The sequence below is a fragment of the Canis lupus genome, chromosome 34 (genome assembly GCF_048164855.1).
Source record: "Canis lupus baileyi chromosome 34, mCanLup2.hap1, whole genome shotgun sequence".
In the NCBI taxonomy this organism is placed as follows: domain Eukaryota; kingdom Metazoa; phylum Chordata; class Mammalia; order Carnivora; family Canidae; genus Canis; species Canis lupus.
In genome coordinates this window covers 23288844-23312676 of record NC_132871.1, presented here as the reverse complement: position 1 = coordinate 23312676, position 23833 = coordinate 23288844, and the positions used below count along the sequence as shown (strand labels likewise).

The window sequence follows — 23833 nt, the reverse complement described above, 5'->3', positions numbered from 1 at the left end:
AAATTGAAAATTTCATTCCCTCAAATACTCTAGATTTTTTGAGTCTTGACCTGCCTGAAGAACATGATATTGCACACTTCCCTGTGAATAGAGTGCTTCCCATGAGTTTTGATGAGAAGAAGAACTTGAAAAACTGTTATATCTGGCCCCTCTTCCCCTTCAAAATTGCTCTCTTCACTGTGGAAGTGCAATCTGTTGCAGCCTCCTTTAAGCCTTCGGTAGCCCCCAGATGTTGAATTGCCACCTCCTTGCTATGACTTAAATATTTAAGTTTCTTAGCACTTTATAGTTTGTGTATGTATGTTTTTATACTAAGAAAGCCATTCTTTGTTTAACAGAAAAAAAAAACATGGAAAATCACCAATTAACAAAGAGAAGCAGAAACAGAGGGAAAAAAATAATTGAACTACAAAATAGCCAGAAAACAATGAATACTATGGCATTAGTAATTTTCTACATATTGATAATTACTCTAAATGTAAGTGGATTGAATTCACCAATCAAAAGACATGGAGTAGTTAAATGGATAAAAACCTCCAAGACCTAACTACATACTGCCTATAAGAGACTCAGTTCAGCTTTAAGGACACACAGAGGCTCAAACTGAAAGGATGGAAAAAATTATTCCATGCAAGTGGCATCCAAAAGAAAGTAGGGTAGTTATATTTGCATCAGAAAAAAATAGACCTTAAGCCAAGGGGGTAACAAGAGAGAAAAAAGGTCATTATATAATGGGAAGGGGTCAATTCATTAAAAAGATATAGCAGTCATAAACCTACCCACACCATATTTAGCAGCACCTAAATATATTAAGCAAATACTAACATATCTAAAGGCAGAAATAGACAACAATATAATCATAGTAGAGGACATAATATTCAAGTTTCGTCAATGGAGAGATTATCCAAACAGATAATCAACTAGCAAATGTTGAACTTGAACCATACATCAGACTAAATTGACCTAAGACACTTCTAGATCATCCCATCCAACAGCAGCGGAATACACATTCTTCTCAAGTACATGTGGAACATTTTCCAGAATGGGTCACATGATAGGCCACAAAGCAAATCTTGATATGATTTCAAATCAACTATCACCTATCCTTTCTGGCATGAAACTAGAAATCGATAAAAAGAGGAGAGCTGAAAAAATTTACAAGCAGGTGGAAACTAAGCCACACATTCCTGAACAACAATATGTCAAAAAAAAAAAATCAAAAAGGAAATAAAAAAATCATGAAACAAATGAAAATGGAAACAGTACACCAAAATGCATGGGATGCTGCAAAAGCAGTGCTTAGAGGGAAGGATAAAGTGATAAATGTATATAATGAAAAAAATCAAAAGATCTCAAATAAATGACCTAACTTTATATCTCAAGATTTAAGAAAACAAGTACAAATTAAGCCCAAAGTTGGCAGAAGGACGGAAATAACAAAGATCAGAGTGGAAATAAATTAAATAGAGGCCAGAAAAACAACAGAAAAGATCAGCAAAACTAAGAGCTGTTTTTTTTTTTTTTTTAAATTAACTAAGAGCATGTGACTCTTCACAAGGAGGCAGCTGGTACTTAGCTCTAGAAGAGATTTGTCTTGTAGATCTAATATTGCCTGATACTATATTTTTAAGAAGATAAGCCATAAATCAATATGTTTATATAAAATACATTGATTTTTCAATGTTGGCTCAAAATGTTAAAGTGCTGCGCAGCCATTCAAATCATTGAAGCCATGTCTGGGCACCAGATTTGCCTCATGGGCTGAAGAAGGGGTATTTGGAAGGAGTGGGGTCGCGAAGAAGAGAAAAAACAGACAATGGTAGAGAAGCTTGAAAATTTTATTTAGCTACCTTTAATATATTGAAAGCGGAGCACTTTTACGACAAACGTTTCAAGAAGGAATGTCTCTTTCCAATTTTACCGCTGTGGCTACTTGTCCTCCCTTATCCTACCATTACAATGCAAATATGTTGTGATTGAAATAATTTCTATGTACAAATTATATCACAGAAAAATAATTTCATTGCTAAATGTAAGCAGGTTAGGGTACTTCATCCAAAATAAGAAAATGAGAGAATTCTGTAATTTCATGTTTTAAAGCTGGTATTTTAGCAATATTTTGACAGTAGTTTATTCCATTTACAATCTTTGGCTACACAACATCAAAAGAAAATTTATTTATTAGCATGCAAAGCAATACAGTTTCGGAATACACCTCTTAAATTTACAGAACTTAAAATTTCAAATATCCCCCATGGCTCGCAGTTGATGTGAAGGTGATCTTGAAGAGTGACATACTTACTTCCTAGAGATTAAAAAAAAAAGGACAGTGATTTAATATAGCTATAATACCGAGATGATGTAACTAATTTATCTGGGAAATATTTCAGGGATTTACTTTGAAAAAAGCTGTTCATCAATATTTTTATCTTATAAACCCCTTAGTCTTTTGAAGTCTTCAAACATTTGCATTCAGAGAGGACTTATCCTAAAGCTCCTCTATCAAGAAATATATTTATGGGTAATTATAAAAAGCAGTTATAACCTATCAAGATAAGTGGTTAGGTTTTGGTGTTTTTACTTTATGCTTATTACATTCAATATCTAATACCATGTATACTGGCATTTTACTTTGTGCTAAAATGTCAATATATCTTGCAATTTTTAACATGATATTAATATGCGGATGACTTAACATGTCCTTGTTTCATTTATATCTGTGTTCCTAATGCCCTATTCCTTGTTGACACTCAGGAAGTGTATTTGGAATAAGTGGGTGAATGGAGAAAACTCTAATGATCAAAAATGAATACAAGAATGTTTTCTTAAATGGTTCAATTAGGTACCAAGAGACTCAATAAAGACCCTCTCCCCCACAGAGGGAACAACTGGTAGCCTGTATGATTATATCTATGGAGGTTTTGCTGATTTTCAGAATGAACTAAAATACAGTCACCTGTCAGTAATTTTGGTCTGAAGCAGCCAGTTTATAAAGTCCCGGGTGGCAAGAGTATCAAGAACTGTGTTCATCTCATCAGAGAAAGAACCGTCGGCGTGTCTGCGACGCAATTCTTCAACAATGGCAACTTCTTCTGGGAAACTGATTAAAAAGGGTCAAATGAATACTTGGTTAAATGTTTTAAGTAAGTCCTTACTGATTGCCTATCCCTGTGTGAGGCTCACTGAGAGAAGAGTTGCTATGTCCTGAGGTCTAGTAGGAAAAGCCCAGAGAAACCTGCATGTGGGCCAAGGAATGAGGCAGGTAGGAAAGAGCAGAGCTGGGATCTGAAACCAAACCATTGTAGCTCTGTGCCCTTTTCAATATTCCAGGCTACTTCGAAGATTCTAGTGTATTGGCAGCACAGATGTTATTACTGAGACTTAATTTGTCTATAACTTAGAAAAGTGTATTATGTCTCGTAGAACTCGTGATCATTTAGAACAGCCTTGCAAAGTGCAACATGAAGGGATTAAAACTCGGTCTATGTAACATTTTCTTTTTGAATGGTTTAGCATAGCAGAATGTTTGGCATTACGTTAAAACACTATAAAATATCCTCAAGTGGAAGTGACTTTTTTTTTTTACCATTAGTTTCATCAGTTTGATCGTTCACGTTTTAAAAGTCAGCGACAACCCTCGTTTCCTTTTGTCTTAAGATCTCTTGAAGTTCTCAGTGAGCTTGTTTTACATCTCACTAAAAAAAGCCCCAGAGTTGAACATGAATTTCCTGCCTTTCATATTTCAAATGTCAATCAAAATGATCAGGAGAAAATGAGATGGTTCAGGAATCTGTTTGGTTGTGGTAAGTTCCAAGAAAGTCCCAAAAGGCTTTAGCTTCATTTTCAACTTTGGCAATTTAGTGGTTGTCTCTGTGACAGCCCTATTAAGAAATGGGCATATCGTTAAATCTCTGGGTGTTTCCACCTATCTCTACTTTGAGTGGCATTTCATTACACATATTGAGTTTTGTTCCTTTCTGTCTTCATCACTTTTTAACCTGAGGCCTGACACACACATGTATGTGATCCCACATGTAAATATTTATCATCCGTCTTTCCCTATGTCTTTTCTCCTTATCTCTATGTCTTCTTAATCCTTATCCCTAGTTTTCCAGAGACAGTTCTCACTTAAACTTGTTGTCCTGGTACAGTTATCGAAAGCATTCTTTTTGTTATTCAGAGTGTCCTGGATTGACAAATGAATACCCTAATTATAACACAACTATAATAGGGGATGATTATTAATGATAAATGTTATTAATACATTCTATCAGAAATAAAACAGACTAGACTTTTTGTAGACGGTCTCCCACCAACTCGAGTTATTTCCTCACTATGTGAGACTATACTAATTGCTTCTGTAATCCAGATCCATATATAGATAACTGTAGTCTAAGTTTTCAGCATCATGCAAAAAAAAATGTTAAATAAGAATGTACAGACTTACTCTCGCCTTCCCCGGCCTTTCACCAGCCAAGCAATGAATTCCTTGGCAGCTTGGCCTTCCAAATAAGAACTTACATCACTGGTAAAGGTCCCTTCAGCATGTCTCTCAAATTCATCATGACGTTTGGCAATGTTATTCCTGAAAGAAATGTGAAAGTTAAGTTGAAGATCTGTCTCTTTAGCAATATGGTTCTCACCTTTAAGCAGTGCAGCTTTGGGTTCGGGATCCTATGTAGAAGGGGCTTAGGGAGATTTGGGAGATGAGGGTGCTCAGGGGATCATTCTGACTCTACATTAATTACCTGGAGTGAAGGTTGATGGGCTCAGGCTAACAACAGGTGCAGCGGCCTACACCCCCCCTTGACCCAGCACATCCGTTTTCGCCTGCCCTGCTTGTCTGTGCCATCGATTATCAAAGCTGCATTTACTCCAGTCCCAGTATATGTGGGCTCTGCACTGTGCTCTGCTACTTGCAAACAAGGTAGCTGTGTGTGATTAGTCGGCACGGGGTCGGAGTCGATTAATGATCCCAGGGAAAGCCAAGGACCATCTCAAAATAGCTTCAGAAGGACCACGTGGTAATGGATCAAAGGGAATGTGCGATGGGAAGGCAAGGAGGAAAGCTAGGAAGAGCTCTTCATTTCACCCTCAAGTGTATGCAGAGTGCTCTGTGGAGGGGGGGTGACTAGCCGCCCTCAGTTTCCCCAGGAGGTTGATCACATATTACCCCACAAGGTTGATCTTAAACACACAACAGAAACCACCAGAGAAGAAAAATCGTTAGTTTATCACGTTGCGGCATCCCCTTTCTAGAAAGGAGGACAGTTGTTTTCCTTTTTTTTTTTTTTCCCAAATTTGTGATGGCCTCATCTGTAGTCCCTGGCAGGGACTTCTCCCACTGTCTTCTCTGGCCGTGCCCACTAGCTTTCCTGCAGCTCTAAACTTCCACTTTAGGAACTTCAGGTCAAGTGCTCTGGGGCTCCTGTTTCTCCTGCTGGCTCCTGTTCACTCTCTTGCTCTCCCTTCCTCTCTCCCTTCTCTCTTCTATCCAGACAAATCTATGCCCTTTTCCTGATTTTTAGATTCCTTCAGCTACTTTGTATGCATAACTCCCTTCCCCTTGTGGGCCACCCTCCAAAGAAATTGTGAAATTCCACCATCCCTGTGAAACCCTTGCGGATGATTTCCTCCAGTAGCCTAGATGTAGCAAAAAACCCAACACTGTCAAAGAAAATCCAACATTAAAATGTATGCCTTACGATAGGCTTGTGTTCTTATTTGCCTTCTTCTCTCTTTATGCTGTGCAGCTAGGCTGTAATTTTAAATGTGTATCTTGGATTGTATTCTACAAGAAAAAGACTGCATCTGTTTCCATTCCTTACCATGAGTAACTTGGCTAGAGGAGACTTTGAACGTGATCACAGTCATGACTTTGAACCCTACAAGGGAATGTTGAATTTGCTCTCTCTTTTGGTCAGAAATTCGATTCTTCACCTTGCAGGTTCACCAAAGTCAACTTCCGATTTTAAAGGGAAATGGGCCAAGGCAGTAAATATTGCTAAAACTGCAGTTGGGAATATAATTTAAAGTCCATGTCCCATTGGAGGATAGGTAAGGGGATTAGAGTGAGGGGGTGGGACATTCAGAGGAATAATACAAAGGATTGCATCACCAACCTTGAAAATCCTCAAAATTTGAAGAGTTTATGGGCACTATTTGATGAGCATGATAAAAACAAAAAGTCAGGAGGAATTTTAGACTTATTTAGGTAATACATCTGTGTGCAACTTTTGGACCAGGTCGGACCCTTACTTGTTCCTCTTGGTGTTCATCAACCACTGCACGAAATCCTGGGCACGCCTGGAGTCCAGATACTTGCTGTAGTCACTGGTGAATGTACCCTGAGAATGACGCTTGTCTTCATTCATCTGATCCAGATCATTGAGCGGCTCTGTCTGAGGAGCTGAGAATGATCTGTGAAGAGCGGTAATTGGTACAAGTAAATCTCTCCTCAAGAGCAGAACCACTTTGAACGACATCTTCTCTACAAAATACTGCTCTATATGAAGCTGGAAGGCAGGTGCTTGGTGTATTTCAGTGGGTGGTTCAGAGACACCTTAGCTGGCCACGGGACTTCCATAGTTCTACTGGAACAGAATACACTCTGATTCTGGATTCTAGTAGTAGATTTTTCAACTGACTTCTTTTTTGCGGAAATGAGATTAAATAAATCTTTTTTTTCATTTAACGCATCTACTCATGATTATGCTAATAGAGACAGAAGAGATCAATGACGTCAACATTTTAAAAGAGTACAAAATTCCATCTCATTTGTTAGGCAGCAGATTTATGTTCCTACTGTATTTTTGCATATATTAATGTAAAACAGCCTCTCAGTTACATGGTTAAATGGTAGCTAATGGTGGAAGAAAGACAATTAAACACTCAAAAAAAAAAGACAAGAAAAAGTGCACTTGGTAATTTGTAACTATAGTAGATGATGAGCATGCCAGGAATCAACAGTTGGTTGGCATGGCAAATATGGGGAAATAGTCCATGTAATTAATACTCAGAAATAGAAATGAGATACTATTTTTACCTGTCAAATTCACAAAGATTAAATACTGGGGAGGATAGTGTGGGAGAAGTATTTCTATACTGCTGATGGGACTGTGTATGTGTGTGACTTCTCTGGAAAGCAAGTTGGCAAGATAATATAAAAATTTAGACTCATTCAAACCCTTTGACATAGTTATTCTACTACTAGAAATCTATCCTCAGAAAATAATGAAGAAACATAGGGGAAAAAATGTTATCTGCAGCATTCTTTTGGGAAAATCTGAAGAATACCTAAGTGTTCAATAAAGGAAGAATAGCTAAAAAAATATTGTACATTTATGAGATGAAATAGTGTGTAGCTATTAAAGGTCAAAGACGTTTAATAGATATTTTTAACGATATAAGAAAAAAACCAAAAACATAATGAAAGAGATAAAACATAGTATCTGGGATATACTTATATCCCAGCGCATATTAAATACAGGAAGGTAATACACCAAATTTTAGAATTATGAATGGTTTTCTCTGAATAGGGAAGCTTAAGTACTTGAAAAAATTTTTGCATGTTTTAAAAATATTTTCTATCACGAACACATGACTTTCACAAAAAGCAACTAACCACTATTTTTTCAAAGGAGTAAAAGAGAGACAAAGTTGGTATGAATAATTAAAATAATCTACACTACAGTGTGTAATGAATGGATAGATAAGATCAGCTGAAGATATCAAAGAGCTATAATTTCCTGTGTAATGAATTTGCAACATTGCTCACCCCTTCACTTATGAAATAGCACATACTCTGATCTCGCCTGCAGAAATGTCTTTATCACAATAATACCTTGAACATTTGGAACACTCACAGAGTATTTTACCGAGACCTCTTCACCAGTCATAGTTTTTACAGGCTATATGCTAACCATAATGTTTTGTTAGTTCACGTCTAGGGATTTAATACCTGGATTTCTCCTCTGTGTCTTGAAGAGAACGTTGCCAGCTGCCTTGTACCAGCATTACAAACAATCCAGCCACAAAGTAAATGCTTTTCATTTTTGCTGCCTGTGGGAACACAGAGTCAGGGGCCAGCATTGCGGGGTGGGGGTGGGGGGAAGACCAGCAACCATATTTAAACCTGTCAGATTAAATTAGTTTGATTTTGACGAGGTAAATATATTACAAATAGAATAAGCTAGTTATCAATTTTACTCTGATAATATTTCCAGAGTAATTTCAAATAGTAAATTATATTTTTCCCCAGATTTTGCTTGGTGACAAAAAAGGATACAAAAGATATGTTCCACCCAATTAAAAAAAAACCACAAAACAGATATGTACCACCAACTAAGCTTTTTCATTAGTGTAGGGACACTTGGGTTAATGATGAGAAGGCTCATTTCCAGACTTGAAATTAAAAATGTCCATGATAAACATTTAAAATATCTCCTGTAGATGATATGCTACATATGGTTAGCCTGAATGGCACCTTATCCATAATGCCACCCCCTTCACTATGAGTCTGGCTTTCAATTAATAGTCCTCCACTTCCAAGCATTTACATTATACTGCATTTCAACCATCTTAAAGCAGCCTCAGGCTACAACTTGGCATACCAGCTGTCGGTTCAGATGTATTATTCATTTATATTTTAAATAGTGTAACTTGGTCTAGACTTTGTAATTATAAAGCGGCCAACAGATTTGAGGTATTTTAGGGTGCTTTGACCTGTTCTAAATTAAAGGGAAAAAATCATTTTAAAGACAAGCAATTTGCAACAAGAACTAATGCTTCTGGCAACTTGAACAATCACAACCAAGAAACTAAGAGATCACTGTCATAAAGAAAATTAATGCTTGCTTCTGAAGTCTTGGAAGTCCCCAGGTTGTTTTATAATTGGACTTAGTCCAGGACATGTCATTCATTGCTACTGACACCGTAGGCCTGGTTGTAGGATACACCTGGTTGCTTGTCTTCGTATCTCAAGCAGATGCCCTGGGAAGCCATTGGATGCCAAGGACATGATGATGCAGTGTGGATGGGGTGGGGATCGATATGAATGTGGGGCTGCATGTCCCCACAGGGCAAGCCCCACTATTCACTGAATGGAAGCTTCGAGTCCAGTATTTGTCATGGACTTCTCTCTGCTACTTTCAGGACTGACCATGTTCACTTTGAGAAGTGGGGATTTCAATCCAAGCTTGATTATGCTTATCCATAAATAATTGGAATGAGTATTTTTAGCAAATGGCATTTGGTTTGAAATAAGGATTTTATAAATATTATTTTAAACTATCAATCTTTTCTTTAATATCCTTGCCATATTTACTATCTGTCTTTGGCACTAAAACCTGGAGACCTTAGTACCTGCAGGGGTATTTTTCCTTTGAAATATTGTCTTTGTAGATTAAGTGGCCAGTTAGACAAAGCAACACAGTAGAAATTACATATTCACCCTGTTCGTTCATCAGTATTAAGTTACTAACTTGGCATTTTACTCTGCTTCAGCTTATCTCTCAGCAAACTTTGGAAACTTTGTTACGTACACAGGTAGGGTCTTCTGATCATAATTCTCAGTTGTAAATTCATGTTTTGCGGAATTTTAAAAAATAAAAGCAAGCATTTCTTTTTAGGGTTATCTTGCTGTTATCAAGTCACATGAGTCCTAAATAATTCATTCTATGCAAAGTTGCCAAAGATTTTACAATATTTTCTAGTGTTCTACAGGGGCAGATTTAGAACAGGTGGGATTCTGTGCTGTGGGGACTCACTGAAAGAGAAGCAACTATATAGAAGGGAACATTTGAAGTCCTTTACAGGCAATAAGATGACTTCTACTGAAAAAGGAACTAATATTTAAAATTTCATTTATTCACTGAGTGGAAGCCTACAGAATTGTGAACATTTTAAGAATAAGATTAATTGTTTGAATACTACTCCTGAGAAAGCAAATATTTATGTTATTTTAGATCAAGCTCCTACTTAATAAGAGAAGAATTTTAATCACAGCCTCCCCCCCCAACCCGACCCCCTCACCGCCCCCTTTGGGGAGTCTAGGGAGAGAATCAGAAGTTTTTAAAGAACCACACATCTCTACTCAAATTTAAAGGAAAGTGTGGTAACAATACTATTCTCTGTGTGGAAAGTCTTTTAGGAAGATAAACCTTAGACCTTGGCAAGGTGACATTATATTACATCCCCAAATATATTGGTGTTGTAGGCCAGATAAAGACTTTTCAAACCGGTTGGCTCATTTCCTCTTATGGGTCCCTCGTATGTGGGGCAAAAACACACCACTTAATCATTTTCTCCATTGTAGGTCTTTGTAAAATTGTTCTTTGCCCTTAAGAACTTAAACAGGTACTTTAGAACATCTGTTTTTTTTTCTAAAGAGATTTACTAAAATTTCATTCAGAATGTGGATGTTTTAGATATATTATTTATTATTATTGGTCTTTAATACATAGTAACGAATTATTAATCTGTTTTTACTCAGTTCCATCCAAAGGCTCCCCAATAAATGACCAGACTTTTTTTTCTGCACCGGATATGCTATGTCTCATTTACAGAGAGTTGATTTCATGGACTTTGATTTCTTTTTTTGATAGGCTCATACAAATTTGAATATTTGAAAGATGATGTTGATTCTGCTCTTTTAGAAAACCATAAGTTTTCATTGATGAGGAGCAATTGCTGTTATAGCTTCCCTAATGGACACATTTCTGCTGAATTTAAAAGGCGCCTTCTGTTCAACGTAGTATACACATTTATCAAACCCAAGGAAAATATTTATTTTTCAAAATGTTATCACTTATCTTAAAAATGCAGTTCTCCTAACAGTTAAATCTTATAACAAGGGCATTGATTTGAATCTTGGTTTTTCTTTCTATTTTGTATCTTTGCATTGAATTATTTATCCAATTCACTTTTCAGCTTCACTATGTTGAAGTAAATATAGTACATGCATTTTTATGTCACTTTTTTACCTCCATTCTGCCCCGTGTATTATTAGCAAAAAGGTATCAGATGATAGAACAACACCTAACTCATAATGCTCTGCCCCCTTAAGAGTAGTCAACTGTACCCCCAACAGGACTTACAGTCTTACAATCACTCATTATTCATCTTACCTTCTGACACCGCGATTGGAACAGAGCAGGTGGGGAGAGAGCGAGCCCTCTTTTCGGAACTTTGGCTGTGCTGTGTCCTGAGCTCTGTACTTCTGCAGCAGAGCCTACTGCATTTATATACTCTCAGCGTTGTTCAGACTCACAGATATTACGCTGACAATATAAATTTCTCATCTGTAAATAATGAGTTTTTGTTACAAACGATTTCACTCGCCCACTCACTTTGCTCATCTGCATTCTGTGCTTATATTGGGTGGGACCTCTGAGACCAGGAAACTTCTTATTTACTTTCCTGCTTTTTTTGTTGTTGTTGTTGGGAATGGAAAGGGCAGTTTGGCAATTCACCCTCCACTCTCAGTCAGGCATAAAAATCACTTAAGTCATCTAAAGTGGATTCTGATGCCGAAGATTAAAAAAAAAAAACAACCTTGAAATTACATAGTTTATGGCTAACCCCATGTTGAGCAGGGCTTCATTTGAGGGTCTTACAAGTCCTGCCTTTTGCTGTTTAGTTTTGATAAATTTATCTGAATGCAATAATCAGTTCATTCTATCACCTACCCAAATAATAAATCATTCACTCAACACATACTTAATAAGAATCTTCTCAACCCCACTCTACGGAATTAATTTGTATTATTTTGGAGGGGAATTTTTAAAAATATCAATTAAAACCTAATGTATCCTGTTGTAGTAAATTGGATTCAGGCACAAAGGATAAAGCAAAATGAGGATTAAACAACCAAGATAGGTAATGATAATAAGAAGCTAGTATTTCTTTTTTCTTCGAATGGATTTATAAAGACTGTTGATAAGAGACCTGAACACCAATTCACAAAAGAATGAATGTGAAGAGAACTCTTGACATGAGATGCATACTGTCACACTTCCTGAATTCTGTGATCCACCATTCAGGACTTAAATGACCTAGAGGACTTAGCATGTGTGAGATGGTTACTTTAGAGAAAGAGAAAAATGCGAAATGACCTGGACGGGCAGCATGAGAGTGTGTCCGTGTAATTAGATTTTAGTCTGGCTCCTATTAACAAACTGTATGACCATGATCAAGTCACACACTCTCCTTGTGCCTCAGCTTCACCATCTGTAAAATGAGAGTGTTGGTTAAATGATTCTTCTAAGATAAAACTGTGATTCCATATGACAAAATCATTGCAACATTTCCTAGCTAGATTCTAGTATTCAAAAACCATCAACTGCATGACAAAGCTAATGACTTGTTCAGAAGTAAATCATGGAAGCAACTGAAGAAACATTCCCAGGGAACAGTTTTTAAACTGTTCAATTGTGGATTAGACCCAGTGTTGGATGTAGAGCCAGTTAAAGGCCAAAGAGAAACTGGGGGACCTCAGGAAGACAGTTTGTGCTGCTGGTTACTGTTGGTGTAAAGCAATGCTCTTCAAAGTGTGGTTTAAAAAACCAGCATCATCTGGGAGCTTGCTAGAAAGGAAGACTCTCAGGCCCAAGCCCAGACTTATCCAATAGGAATCTGCATTTTACTAAGATTTCCAGGCAATTCACCTGCATATTAAAGTCTGAGAGGTCTGCATTTTCTTCACCTTCTCTCCCGTGTTTGCTGGTATTTCCACCTGAGGACCCCTTCTTAGCACTACCAGCAGAGGGGGCGAAAGAGCAGAGAAAGGTGGCGTTCCCCAGGACAGTATGGATTAACATTTATAAATACAGTAATGGCTTGAAAGTGTGGATTAGTTTACTATCAAATTGTTCTTTTCTCTTACCTCAATATTCACGAGTATACTGGCTATATCTGTATTAACTTTGACATTCAGTTCTGTTTTCCCTCTTGTATTTGAAGAGATGTCTTCACTCTTCTGTGCCTGTCTTCTTTTCAGATGTTATCTGTTTGTGGAGCAGTGCTAAGAAAGGGGCTCTGTGGCTGATGTAAATAAAGCCCTTAACATAGCGCCTGGCTTTGCTCTCCCCCAAAAATCCTATTACAAAACTTGTTTCCCTCCAGCGCACTGGCTTTCTATTATTTCAGAAGTGACTATCCCAAGTTCTTGCTGGAAATTTCCTCTAGCTTCATCTCCAGCCCACCAACACTGATTCTTGGCAGTCCCCAGCACCATAGCTATAAGCATTTGGAAAATGCAGAAGCATCATGAGCCTCGTTGTACAGAGCACCACGCTCCTGCTTAGCAGGGGCAGAGCAGGCTCCTTAAAAGACATTGTATTATCAGAAATTAAAGCAAACATCAGGGCAATGTGGACTTGTGGATCTTTTTTCAATGACTGTTCTAGCACTATTCTCTACTTGCCTTCAATTTCCATCATTGTAGTTATGTGGTTATTCAGTTGTGAGGCAGGGAAAGTGGTGTCCTTGTATTTATATGACTAATGTCAAATAGTTTCTCCGGAAGTAGGGAAATTCTGGGTTATCCCATCTAGAGTTCTCCCATAAGACTCTAGGGGTGGCTGCCAGGGGACTTTGGCACACAATAACTATGACATACCTTCCTGAAAAATCAGTCTGACTTTATATAAGTAATATAAAATATAATTATTATATGGAGTACAGTACAAAAATATGAATTAAGTTTTAAGGTAAAATAAGGTATTTATTCAAAGATTTCTTATTTTCTTTAGATGCTTAGGACCAGGGATAACTTTCAGGGGCTTGAGAACCTACACTGTTGCATGAGACCACGTGATTAGAAGGACCCTGTACTTGGCTTAATACTTTACTCTGATAATCTTGAAAGTCTTAATAACTTAATAACTTTTGTTTTGTACTTGGCCCCACACATTATTTTATGGGTTCTTCTTAGGACCTCACCTGACAAAATCTTGGTATATGGGACTTTTGCATGTTTATTTTCCTCATCTGTTCAGAATAGTTGGATTGAAATGTTTGAGAATGGCAAAGATATAGGTTCACAGTAAACTCTGGTAGCAAGACTATGGACAAGACGAAACCTCTTGCATTGCTGATGGGAGCACAACATGTTACATGACAATATTGTAAAATGACAATTAACCCTTGGCCTAGTAAAGCTAAAGCACCATTTGGAAAATTTGTCCCAATTTTATCCCTACATATTTATGTCATGATGTAGGTACAAGGCTCTCTTCATTGCAGCATTGTGTATAATAGTAACAAGTTGGAGCCAATCCAAGGAGCCGTCAGTAGAGCAGAGTTTAGAAAAAAGCAATGAGGAAGCTCTTTATTCATCAATAGAGAAAGACTCTAAGATATGTTGTTAGGTGAAAATAGAGAGGTGCATTATGGATGTGTGGCCTACTAAGGCCACCTTTGTGTTAGGAGAGGGCATGGGACAAATATATGTTTACTTACTCATCACTGTTTTTAAAATAATTGGAAGAACGCACAAGAAACTACTGGAAGCACCTATCTGCAGGAGGCAGTATGGAATAGTGAGGTAGACAGAAACAAGGTGCCCGGAATACTTCTCAATATATGTTTGTTTTTGCGGGGCTTTTTTTGTCCACTTGATTTAATTATCTAACCAAAATGACAATAAAATGTAATGGAAAAAAAAAGTGACAGCACAGCCACTTTGGGAAAAGGTTAAACTGTAAAGCTAAGTGAACAACTACCCTTTGACCTAGTAATTTCAGGTGACCAAGAGAAATGAAAACATTTATCTACAAAAAGACTCATTCAACAATATTCACAGAAGTTTTGTGGCTATAGCTAAAACTGGAAACAACTAAACTGTCAGAAAGTAAAATAATAGACACATTGTGATATGGAGTTTATATAATGAAATGCTACTAGACAACAATATCAAAAAAAGAATGAAAAACTGATATTGGCAGCAATATGGATGAAGTTCACAGATTTTATGCTGAGTGAAAGAAGCTGGACACACAAAAACACTGCATACTGTCTGAATCCATTTTTAGAAGTTTAAGAATGGCAAAACTAAGGTTAAAAATCAGACTTATATAAATTTTACCTAAAAGAAAAAATTGATGTAATTTAAAAAGAGGGCCTGCCTGTGTGGTGAAGTTGGCTCAGCATCCGACTGATTTCAGCTCAGGTCATGATCTCAGGGTCCTGGGATCAAGCCGTGCATCAGGCTCTGCACTCAGTGTGGAGTCTGTTTGACCTTCTCTTTCTCCCTCTGCCCTTCCTGTTTGTGCTGTCTCTCTAAAATAAATAAATAAAATCATTAAAAAAAATAAAAATAAAAAAGCTATTGATGGACATATAAATCATATAAGCATGGCTGAGTATTGGTTGATAATTTTTGGGTTGGCTGATGAGTAAACAGGGTTTATTATGTGATTCTGTCTATACTACATAAGTTTGAAATTTTCCAGAAAATAAGTTAAATGAAACTATAATAAAACAAGTGTAGAGTGTGGCATTAATGCCAATTAATCAGTTACTTTGAAAGCTAGAGTTTGACCCTTTACCTTGTTGTATATCACATAAAATAATACCCACATTATAGTGGTGCAAGAAGAAGAGAGAAAGGGATAGAAAACTTATTTGAAGAAACAATGTCTGGAAAGTTCCCTAAACTGGGGAAGGAAATAGACATCCAGCTCCAGAAAGCATCGAGAGTTCTAAACAAGATGAACCTGAAGAGTCCACACCAAGACACATTATAATCAAACTGTCAAAAGTTAAAGAGAAAAAGAGAATACTCAAAGCAGTAAGAAAGAAAAAACTTACTATATACAAGGGAATCTCCATAAGATGATGAGCTGATTTTTTTAGCAAAAACTTTATAGGCAAGAGGGAGTGGCATGATGTATTCAAAGTGCTCAAAAGCAATTGTTCCATGTGCACCAGAGAAGAATGTACATTCTGCTGCTTTTTTAAAAAGTCCATCTGGTCTAATAAGTCTTTTAAGGCCAATCTTTCCTTACTGCTTTTCTATCTGGATGATCTATCTGTTGATGTAAATGGGTATTAAAGTCCTCAACTATTATTGCATTGCTGTCCATTTCTCCTTTTAGGTCTGTTAATATTTGCTTTATAGGTTTAGGTGTTCCTATGCGAGGTACATACATATTTATAAATGTTGTATCCTCTTTGTTGGATTGACTCTTTTATCATTATGCAATGCTCTTGTCTTTTATTATAGTTGTTATTTTAAAATCTATTTTTTCAAATATAAATATAGCTACACCAGCTTTCATTTTGCTTCCTTTTTCATGGAACATCTTTTTTTTTTCATCCCTTCACTTTCAGTCTGCAAGTATTGTTAGCTATGAGGAGAGTCTTTTGTAGGTAACACATAGATGAATCTTATTTGTTTGTTGTCTACTCAGCCCCTCTATACCTTTTAATTGGAAAATTTAGTCCATTTACATTTAAAGTCTTTATTGACAAGAGTGTACTTATCATTTTGTTGATTGTTCTCTGGGTGTTTTTCTGTTCCTTTCTTCTTTTTTGTTTTCTTTCCTTGTGGTTTGGTAATTTTCTTTAGTGTTATACTTGGGTTCCTTTCTCCTTGTCATTTGTGTATCTGCTATAGATTTTTGCTTTGTATGTATGTATAGATTTTATTTTGTTTCTTAACTAATTATAATACTTATAATATTATTATTTTCTTCTTTTAATCTTCATATTAGCTTTATAATTAGTTAATCCACTAACTTTATTAGATATTTGCATTTGTCAGTGATCTTTACCTTTATATATCATTATTAGTTTTTACTTTTTCTTTTCAGCTTAAAGAAATCCCTTTGGCATTCCTTGTAAGGTCATGTTAGTGATGATAAACTTATTTTTTTTGCAGGATAGATGATATGTAAGGTCAGAAAACAAGTCTCAATAAACTCAATAATATTGAAATTATATTAAACATCTTTTCAGAGCACAATGGTAAAAAACTAAAAATCAATTACGGGAAGAAAACTGGAAAAATCACAAATACGTGCAGATAAAACAACATGGTGCTGAAAACCAAAGGTTCAACAAAGAAATCAAAGGAGAAATTTAAAAAATGCCTGGAGACAAATAAAAATGGAAATACAACACTCCAAAATGTGTGGAATACAGCAGAAACAGTTTTAAGAGGGAAGCTTAAATATAATTCTACTTCAACAAACAAGAAAAATATCAATCTAGCTCTACACCTCAAGGAACTAGAAAAAAAGAATAAACAAAACATAAAGTTAGTAGAAAGAAGGGAATAATAAAGATCAGAGAATAAATGAAATAGAGACTAAAAAGACAATAGAAAAGATCAATAAAACTAAGAGCTGGTCTTTGAAAAGATAAACAGAATTGACAAACCTTTAACTAGATTCACCAAAAAAAAAAAAAAAGAGGGCTCAAAAAATAAAATCTATCCAAAGCAACCTACAGATTCAATGAAATTCCTATCAAAATTCTAATGGCATTTTTTGCCAACCTAGAACAAATAATTTTAAAAGTTGTATGGAACCATAAATTATTCTGAATAGCCAAAAAAATCTTGAGAAAGAACAAAGCTGGTGATATCATGCTCCCTAATTTCATACTATATTATAAGATAATAGTAATCAAAGGATATGGTACTGGCATAAAAACAGGCACATAGATCAATAAAACAGAATAGAGTCCAGAAATAAAACCATGCATATATGGTCAATTAATCTATGAGAAAGGAGGTGAGAATATACAAGAATATACAAATAGTGTCTCTTTAAGAAATGGCGTTGGAAAGCTGAACAGCCATGTGCAAAGAATAAATCTGGATCACTATCTTACACCATACACAAAAATTAATTCAGAATGAATTAAAAACTTGAATGTAAGACCTGAAACCATGAAAATCCTAGAAGAAAATACAAGTCATATTGATCTTGGTGATGTGTTTTTGGATCTGACTCCAAAGTCAAGGGCAACAAAAGCAATAATAAATAGGACTGCAACAAACTAAAAAGCTTCTGCACGCTGAAGGAAACCAGCAACCAAACAAAAAGCCAACTACTAAATGAGAGAAGATTTTTGCAAATCATATATGTGATAGGGGGTTAATATTTAAAACATACAAACAACTCACACAACTTAACAACAAAAGATCAACTCGATTTAAAAAATAGGCAGATGATTTGAATAGACATTTTTCCAAAGAAGACATACTGATTGCCAATAGGTACATGAAAACATGTTCAACATCACTAATTATCAGGGAAATGCAAATCAAAAGTACAATGAGATATCACCTCTCACCTATCAGGCTGGCTATTATCAAAAAGTCAAGGAACAACAAGAGATGGAGAGGATGTGGAGAAAAGGAAACCCTTGCACACTATTGGTGGGAATGTAAATTAGTGCAACCACTATGGAAAAGAGTATGGGGATTCTTCAAGAAATTAAAAATAGAACCACCATATGATACAGCTATTCCACTTCTGAATATTTATCCAAAGAGTATGAAAACACTAATTGAAAACATGTATGTACCCCTATGCTGATTATTATTTACAATCGCCAAGATACGGAAACAACATAAGTGTCCATTGATAAATGAATAGATTCCACACATGCAGTGGAATACACACACACACACACACACACACACACACACACAATGGAATACTACTCAGCTATGAAAAAAGAAGAAAATCTTGCCATTTGTGACAACATGGATGAGCTTTCAGGGTATGCTAATGAAACAAGTCAAGTGGAGAAAGCAAATACCATATGATTTCATTTGTATGTGAAATCTGAAAAATAAAACAAATGAATAAAGAAAATAAACACAAACTCACAGATATCAAGACGATATTGGTGATTTTCAGAGAGAGAGGGGGTTAGGGGCAGGTGGGGAAGTGAAGGGGCTCAGTTGTATGGTAATGGATGGTAACTAGACCTGTGATCACTGTGTAGTGTACACAAATATTGAATTACACAGTTGCATGCTTGAAACTTATATAATGTTATATACCAATTTTACCCTAAGGAAAAAAAAGAGTTTGGCATTTTACTTCCTAAATATAAGCTAGGTAAAATAAATGTGGTTTGGAGACACATGGTAGCAACAAAACCTGGAGGCGATATGGTATCATAGGACAGGACCTGGATAATAGAGAAACATCAGGGAAGGCAGGGCAAGGGAGCCACCTTTCAGAGGTAAGGGAATGATGATTATACCCCCTTCTCTGTCTTCTCCTAGGCCTGTCCTGAGGATATGCCTCTGCTCTGTTATATGAGACCCAGGAGTGATGGGTAAAACTGCCTTGTGAGTTTGAGGTTCATTTTTGTTTCTCAGAGGTAATCCCCTCAATGCACCATGTTCTTTCTGGGTTAGAACACTCTTTTCCACAACAGTCTTTTGAAAAAAGGTGTGAGGCCTCAAAAATAACAAATAAGTAAATAAACAAATAAATAAATGTACATGAGTGAAAAGTTTACATTATTTGAGGTTTTCTTTCAGCTTTGAAAACAATAGTTATTTGACAATAGCCCTTGAAAATTTAAAAATGGAGTACATGGCATGTCATAGTCAGATGCCTTTACCTGTTTATGAGTGACTTGATGGGCTCAGGCATCCAGGGGCCAGAAAGGAAGACCTTCCAGGGGATATTCCGAGTTTGCCAGAGGATGTGAGAAGTATCCTCACTGAGGAACATTTAAGAAATAATTCGTGACCCACCATCTGGAATGATTTAGAGGAAGCCTGCTGGGTCAGGGAATATTCAGTAATAAGATCATCGGACAGTCTTCCTGCCCTGAGGCTCTGAGACCCTGTAGACAGCCCCACTCACAAGTCTGAGCAGGGGACTGTGTGGCATCATGGCTTTGCATACATTGATTTTATCTTTTGCTAGATCCCTGGTATAATGAGATGTTTAAAATTGTTCTAAGTTTCAGTTGTTATTTTTATTCATAAAGGGAACAAGAAAGAGAAAGAAAACAAAATCACATTTGTACAAAATAATCTTATCTCATAATTTATAAGCAGAATATATATTTATATGTATAAATACATATATATCATTGAATACATGTGTTATGCTTCTATTTTTCGCATATTGTAGCTATAAAAAACAAACCATATGTCATTACATTTATCCAACCTCTTGCTCATCTGGAAAGACTTTTTTCTTTAAGCTTCTAAGAGTCTTTAATGTGAACCAATTAAAACATTGCAATTTTTCAAAGGCTTCTGTAAAAGGAAGTAACTTCAGCCATTAGAAAATTAAAATTTGAAATCTGTATACTAAAAAAATGCAGAGAATGCAAAATGGAGTTATATGCACTTTTTTTCTATTCATTATGCCTTATAAGCAGACTTGCCCCCTGCCTGAAACTTGCTCAGTGCTGCCAATTCACATTTCATCTGATGTATTGTAAAGATATACCCTGTTTTTTGGCGATATTAAAATAATAAAAACACAGAGTGGAGGATAATTTATAAAGCCCTGGAGGCTACTATCCTATTTTAAAATGAAGTTTTTTATTTACTTTACTACAATTCATTGTTTAGCTATTTTGTTCTTCAAACACAGAGAATTAATATCTACAACTTGGTTTTGTGAGAAATTACCAAAAATAATTTGTTTCTGCACCCCGAAACAGTTCTCTGACCCAGAAGTTCTCAGTACTGTGTTCTAATCCTGACTCTTTTCTGCTGAAAAGTAAATCATTTCTTTGTTGGCACATTATCAGAGGAAATAAAGCCTGATTTTTTACTTTTGCCTTAATAAACATCTTTTTTTTCTTAATAGAGCCCACCAGAATATTCATAGCGGGCCCTTTCCATTGCTGCAGAAAGATGGTCCACGCTGCCTGACTACAGCAAGAGTGAAAAGAAGTGGGAGTCTGGGCAAAATCTTCTACCTAGAATTCTTCTACCACAGAATCTACCTTGCCTGCTGTCTGAAACCATCCATGGCTACCAGATGGCTAAGAGACCAAGACATCTAAAGATTAAATAATTGGCAATTCCAGGTATTTTATAGTTTAACTTTCAAAGTGTATGATTCAGTGGTTTGCAGTGAATTCACAGTGTTGCATAACTACCACAGTCTACTTTCAGAGCTTTTTCATCACTCCCAAAAGAGACCCTGTGCCCATTAGCAATTGCTCCCTATTATCCCTTTCCCAAATCTTACTGCTCACTAATCTATTTTCCATTTAGATATTTGCATATTCCATACATTTCCTATAAATGGAATCACTCACTATGTGGCCATTTGCTCCTGACTTCTTTCACTTAGAACAGTATTTTCAAGGTTCATCAATGTTGTAGCATGTGTCAGTATTTCACTCCTTTATATGACTGAATAATATTCCACTATATATCTATTCTACATTTTGTTTAACTATTTGTCAACTGATGGACAATTGTGTTGTTTCTGCTTTGGGCTATTATGAATAATGCTGCTATAAACATTCAAGTACACATTTTTGTCTGAGCTATGTTCTTACTTCTTACTTAGGTGAAGTAGAATTCTAGAAGAATGCTAAAGAAGAATTCTGGAAGTAAAATTCCTGGATTATATGATAACTCTAGGTCTCATATTTTGAGGGTCTACCAAACTTCTTTCCAAAAAAAGTATGGACATTCCATTTTTTAAAGAATCTGATTCATAGTGTAGGATATGTCACACAATAGAATTTCACCCTTTCAAAGTGCTATAGATTTCACTTTCTGATGTAGAAGCTGGGGGTGTGAAAAGAGCATAGGATTCAGAGCAGGGCATAGGAGTGGGGCAGGTCTTGGGAAGGAGAAGAGCTCATTCTTACTGTTTTCCTGAAAAATGATGAGGAGGCAGGAAGGGAGGGAGGGACCAAGAAGGTGGCAACCTGAGGTTAGGGACTTGAAGATGTTGCTTTGGAAGAGCTGCCTAGAGCAGTTGAGCAAGAAGTTGGAAGAACAGAATTTAAAAGTCAGAAGAGAGAATTTCTGGTATTTGAGAGGTTGAAATGTTTTGGTTGCTCATGAGGTGTAAGGTATGGATCTGTAATGACTGAGGGGAGTGATGAATCCTCTGGGTTTTCTCTTTTCTGCGTCCAGAGGTATGCTGGTGTGAATGGCAACTGGTTAAAATAGATTTAACAAATTTTAATTTTTCTTTAACTGAGAATGAGAATATTTCTTTCATTAGCAATGAGGATGAATCAAAGTGGATATTTATAAAATACCCTAGAGTCTAATTTCCTGGAATATACTCTTCTATTGAAAGCTTGAGTCTACTGACTCTAGAAATGATACCATAACTATTATAGACTACTTATAATGAAACTCATTACAAATGCAATTTTTCCAAACAGATTTTAAAAAATATTGGGAAGAAATTCACATAATAAAGTCAGATCTTTTATAGTGAATAATTTAGTGGCATTTAGTACATTCACAATGTTGTGCAACCAACCACCTCCATCGAGTACCAAAACTCCTCCATCACTCCAAAATAAAACTATTCTTAAACAGTTTGTCCTCATTTCCCCCTTCCTCCATCCTCTGGCAACCACCAATCTGCATTCTATCTCTGTGGAGTTACCTATTCTCAATATTTCAGATAAATAGAATCATACAATAGCCATGGTGTCTGGCTTCTGTCACTTAGCATGTTTTTTGGAGTCAATTCATATTGTAGCATGTATCAATACCCCACTTCTTTTGATACAATAGTATCCCATTGTATGTATCTACCACAGTTTGTTCATGGATTCACCCATTGATGGATATTTGAGCTGTTTCCCTCTTTGACTGTTGAGAATAGTGCTGCTGGGAATGTGCTTGTACATATATTTGTTTGAGAATTTGTTTTTAGTTCTTCTGGGTATATACCTAAGAGTGGAGTTGCTGAGCTGATTGGTAGTTCTTTGTTTAACACTTTGAAGACCTGCTAAGCTGTTTTCCATGGCAACTGAACCACCAACAAGATGCATCCTTGCTAATGCTTCTTTTCTTTTCTTAATACTCATCTTTGTTGGTGTGACATGGCACTTCATTGTGGTTTTGACTTGCACTTCTCTAATGACTAAGGATATTGAACATCTTTTCACATGCTTGTTGGCCATTTGGATGTATTTTTTGGAGAAATGTCTATTCACGTCCTTTGCCCATTTTTAAATTGTTATTGAATTTTAAGGGTTCTTTATATATTCTAGATACAGGAGCCTACAAATTGTTATATATGTATATATTACATTTATATATGTATATATAATATATGCATATATATGCATATGTACATATGTATAGTATACATATAAAACAAATAATATGTATATAATATATATAAAATTCTTTTTCAAAAAAGAATAACATTTTAATGAAAATATTAAACATTTTAATAAATTACACAGCTCAACAATTGTATCCATGGTTTCCATAACTTACTTTCTGAGAAATATAGCATGTGAATAATGTGAATATCGAGTAGCTATTTGTAAGTTTTTCCACAAATTTTTAACAGTTTGATAATGATGAATTCCTAATACTCATTAAGAAGAAATAGCATGCAAAAGAGTCTAAGCCTACATCAAAGAACTGATAGTAGGGTTTCCTGTAGCGGGTTTCACTGGGCATGGCTTTTTCTCCAAAGATTATGTAAACAATATTTTATGGCTCCCGATACTGTATCTTGAAAAAGTAAATAATAAAAGTACTCCAGATATGCTGACAGTGCGTTGGCAACCCGGAGGCACACATGATTTTTTTTAAAAGCATATATTGATAGCTATTAACTAAAAGCAGGGGAGAGATAGAAAATACTTATTTGACATGGACTCTTTTAAACTTTAC

The 23833-nt window shown here is 36.0% G+C and overlaps 1 protein-coding gene across 2 annotated transcripts; it reads right to left on the bottom strand.

The window, feature by feature from the left end:
* Window positions 1–1820: 1820 nt before the first annotated feature.
* GCG (glucagon) lies at window positions 1821–11328 on the bottom strand. 2 transcript variants are annotated; one of them, XM_072811540.1, is made up of 6 exons: window positions 11127–11319; window positions 7961–8061; window positions 6259–6420; window positions 4448–4585; window positions 2957–3100; window positions 1821–2305 (listed from the first exon to the last, which is right to left on the bottom strand). In XM_072811540.1, the coding sequence occupies exons 2-6, from the start codon at window positions 8050–8052 to the stop codon at window positions 2299–2301; spliced, it is 543 nt and encodes a 180-aa protein (XP_072667641.1). In that variant the 5' UTR covers window positions 8053–8061; window positions 11127–11319; the 3' UTR covers window positions 1821–2298. The 2 variants fall into 2 exon arrangements, with proteins under 2 accessions (XP_072667641.1, XP_072667642.1); XM_072811541.1 differs by lacking the exon at window positions 1821–2305 and having other exon boundaries at window positions 2953–3100; window positions 11127–11328.
* Window positions 11329–23833: the final 12505 nt, after the last annotated feature.

Bases quoted from the DNA above. Each gene is read 5' to 3' on its own strand.
- GCG (XM_072811540.1), bottom strand. From the start codon at position 8,052: ATGAAAAGCATTTACTTTGTGGCTGGATTGTTTGTAATGCTGGTACAA. The intron at 4,586-6,258 runs GTAAGGGTCCGA...CATTTCTTTCAG, and splicing joins ATGAACACCAAGAGGAACAA to GAATAACATTGCCAAACGTC. The intron at 3,101-4,447 runs GTAAGTCTGTAC...CTTTTTAATCAG, and splicing joins AAAGGCCGGGGAAGGCGAGA to TTTCCCAGAAGAAGTTGCCA.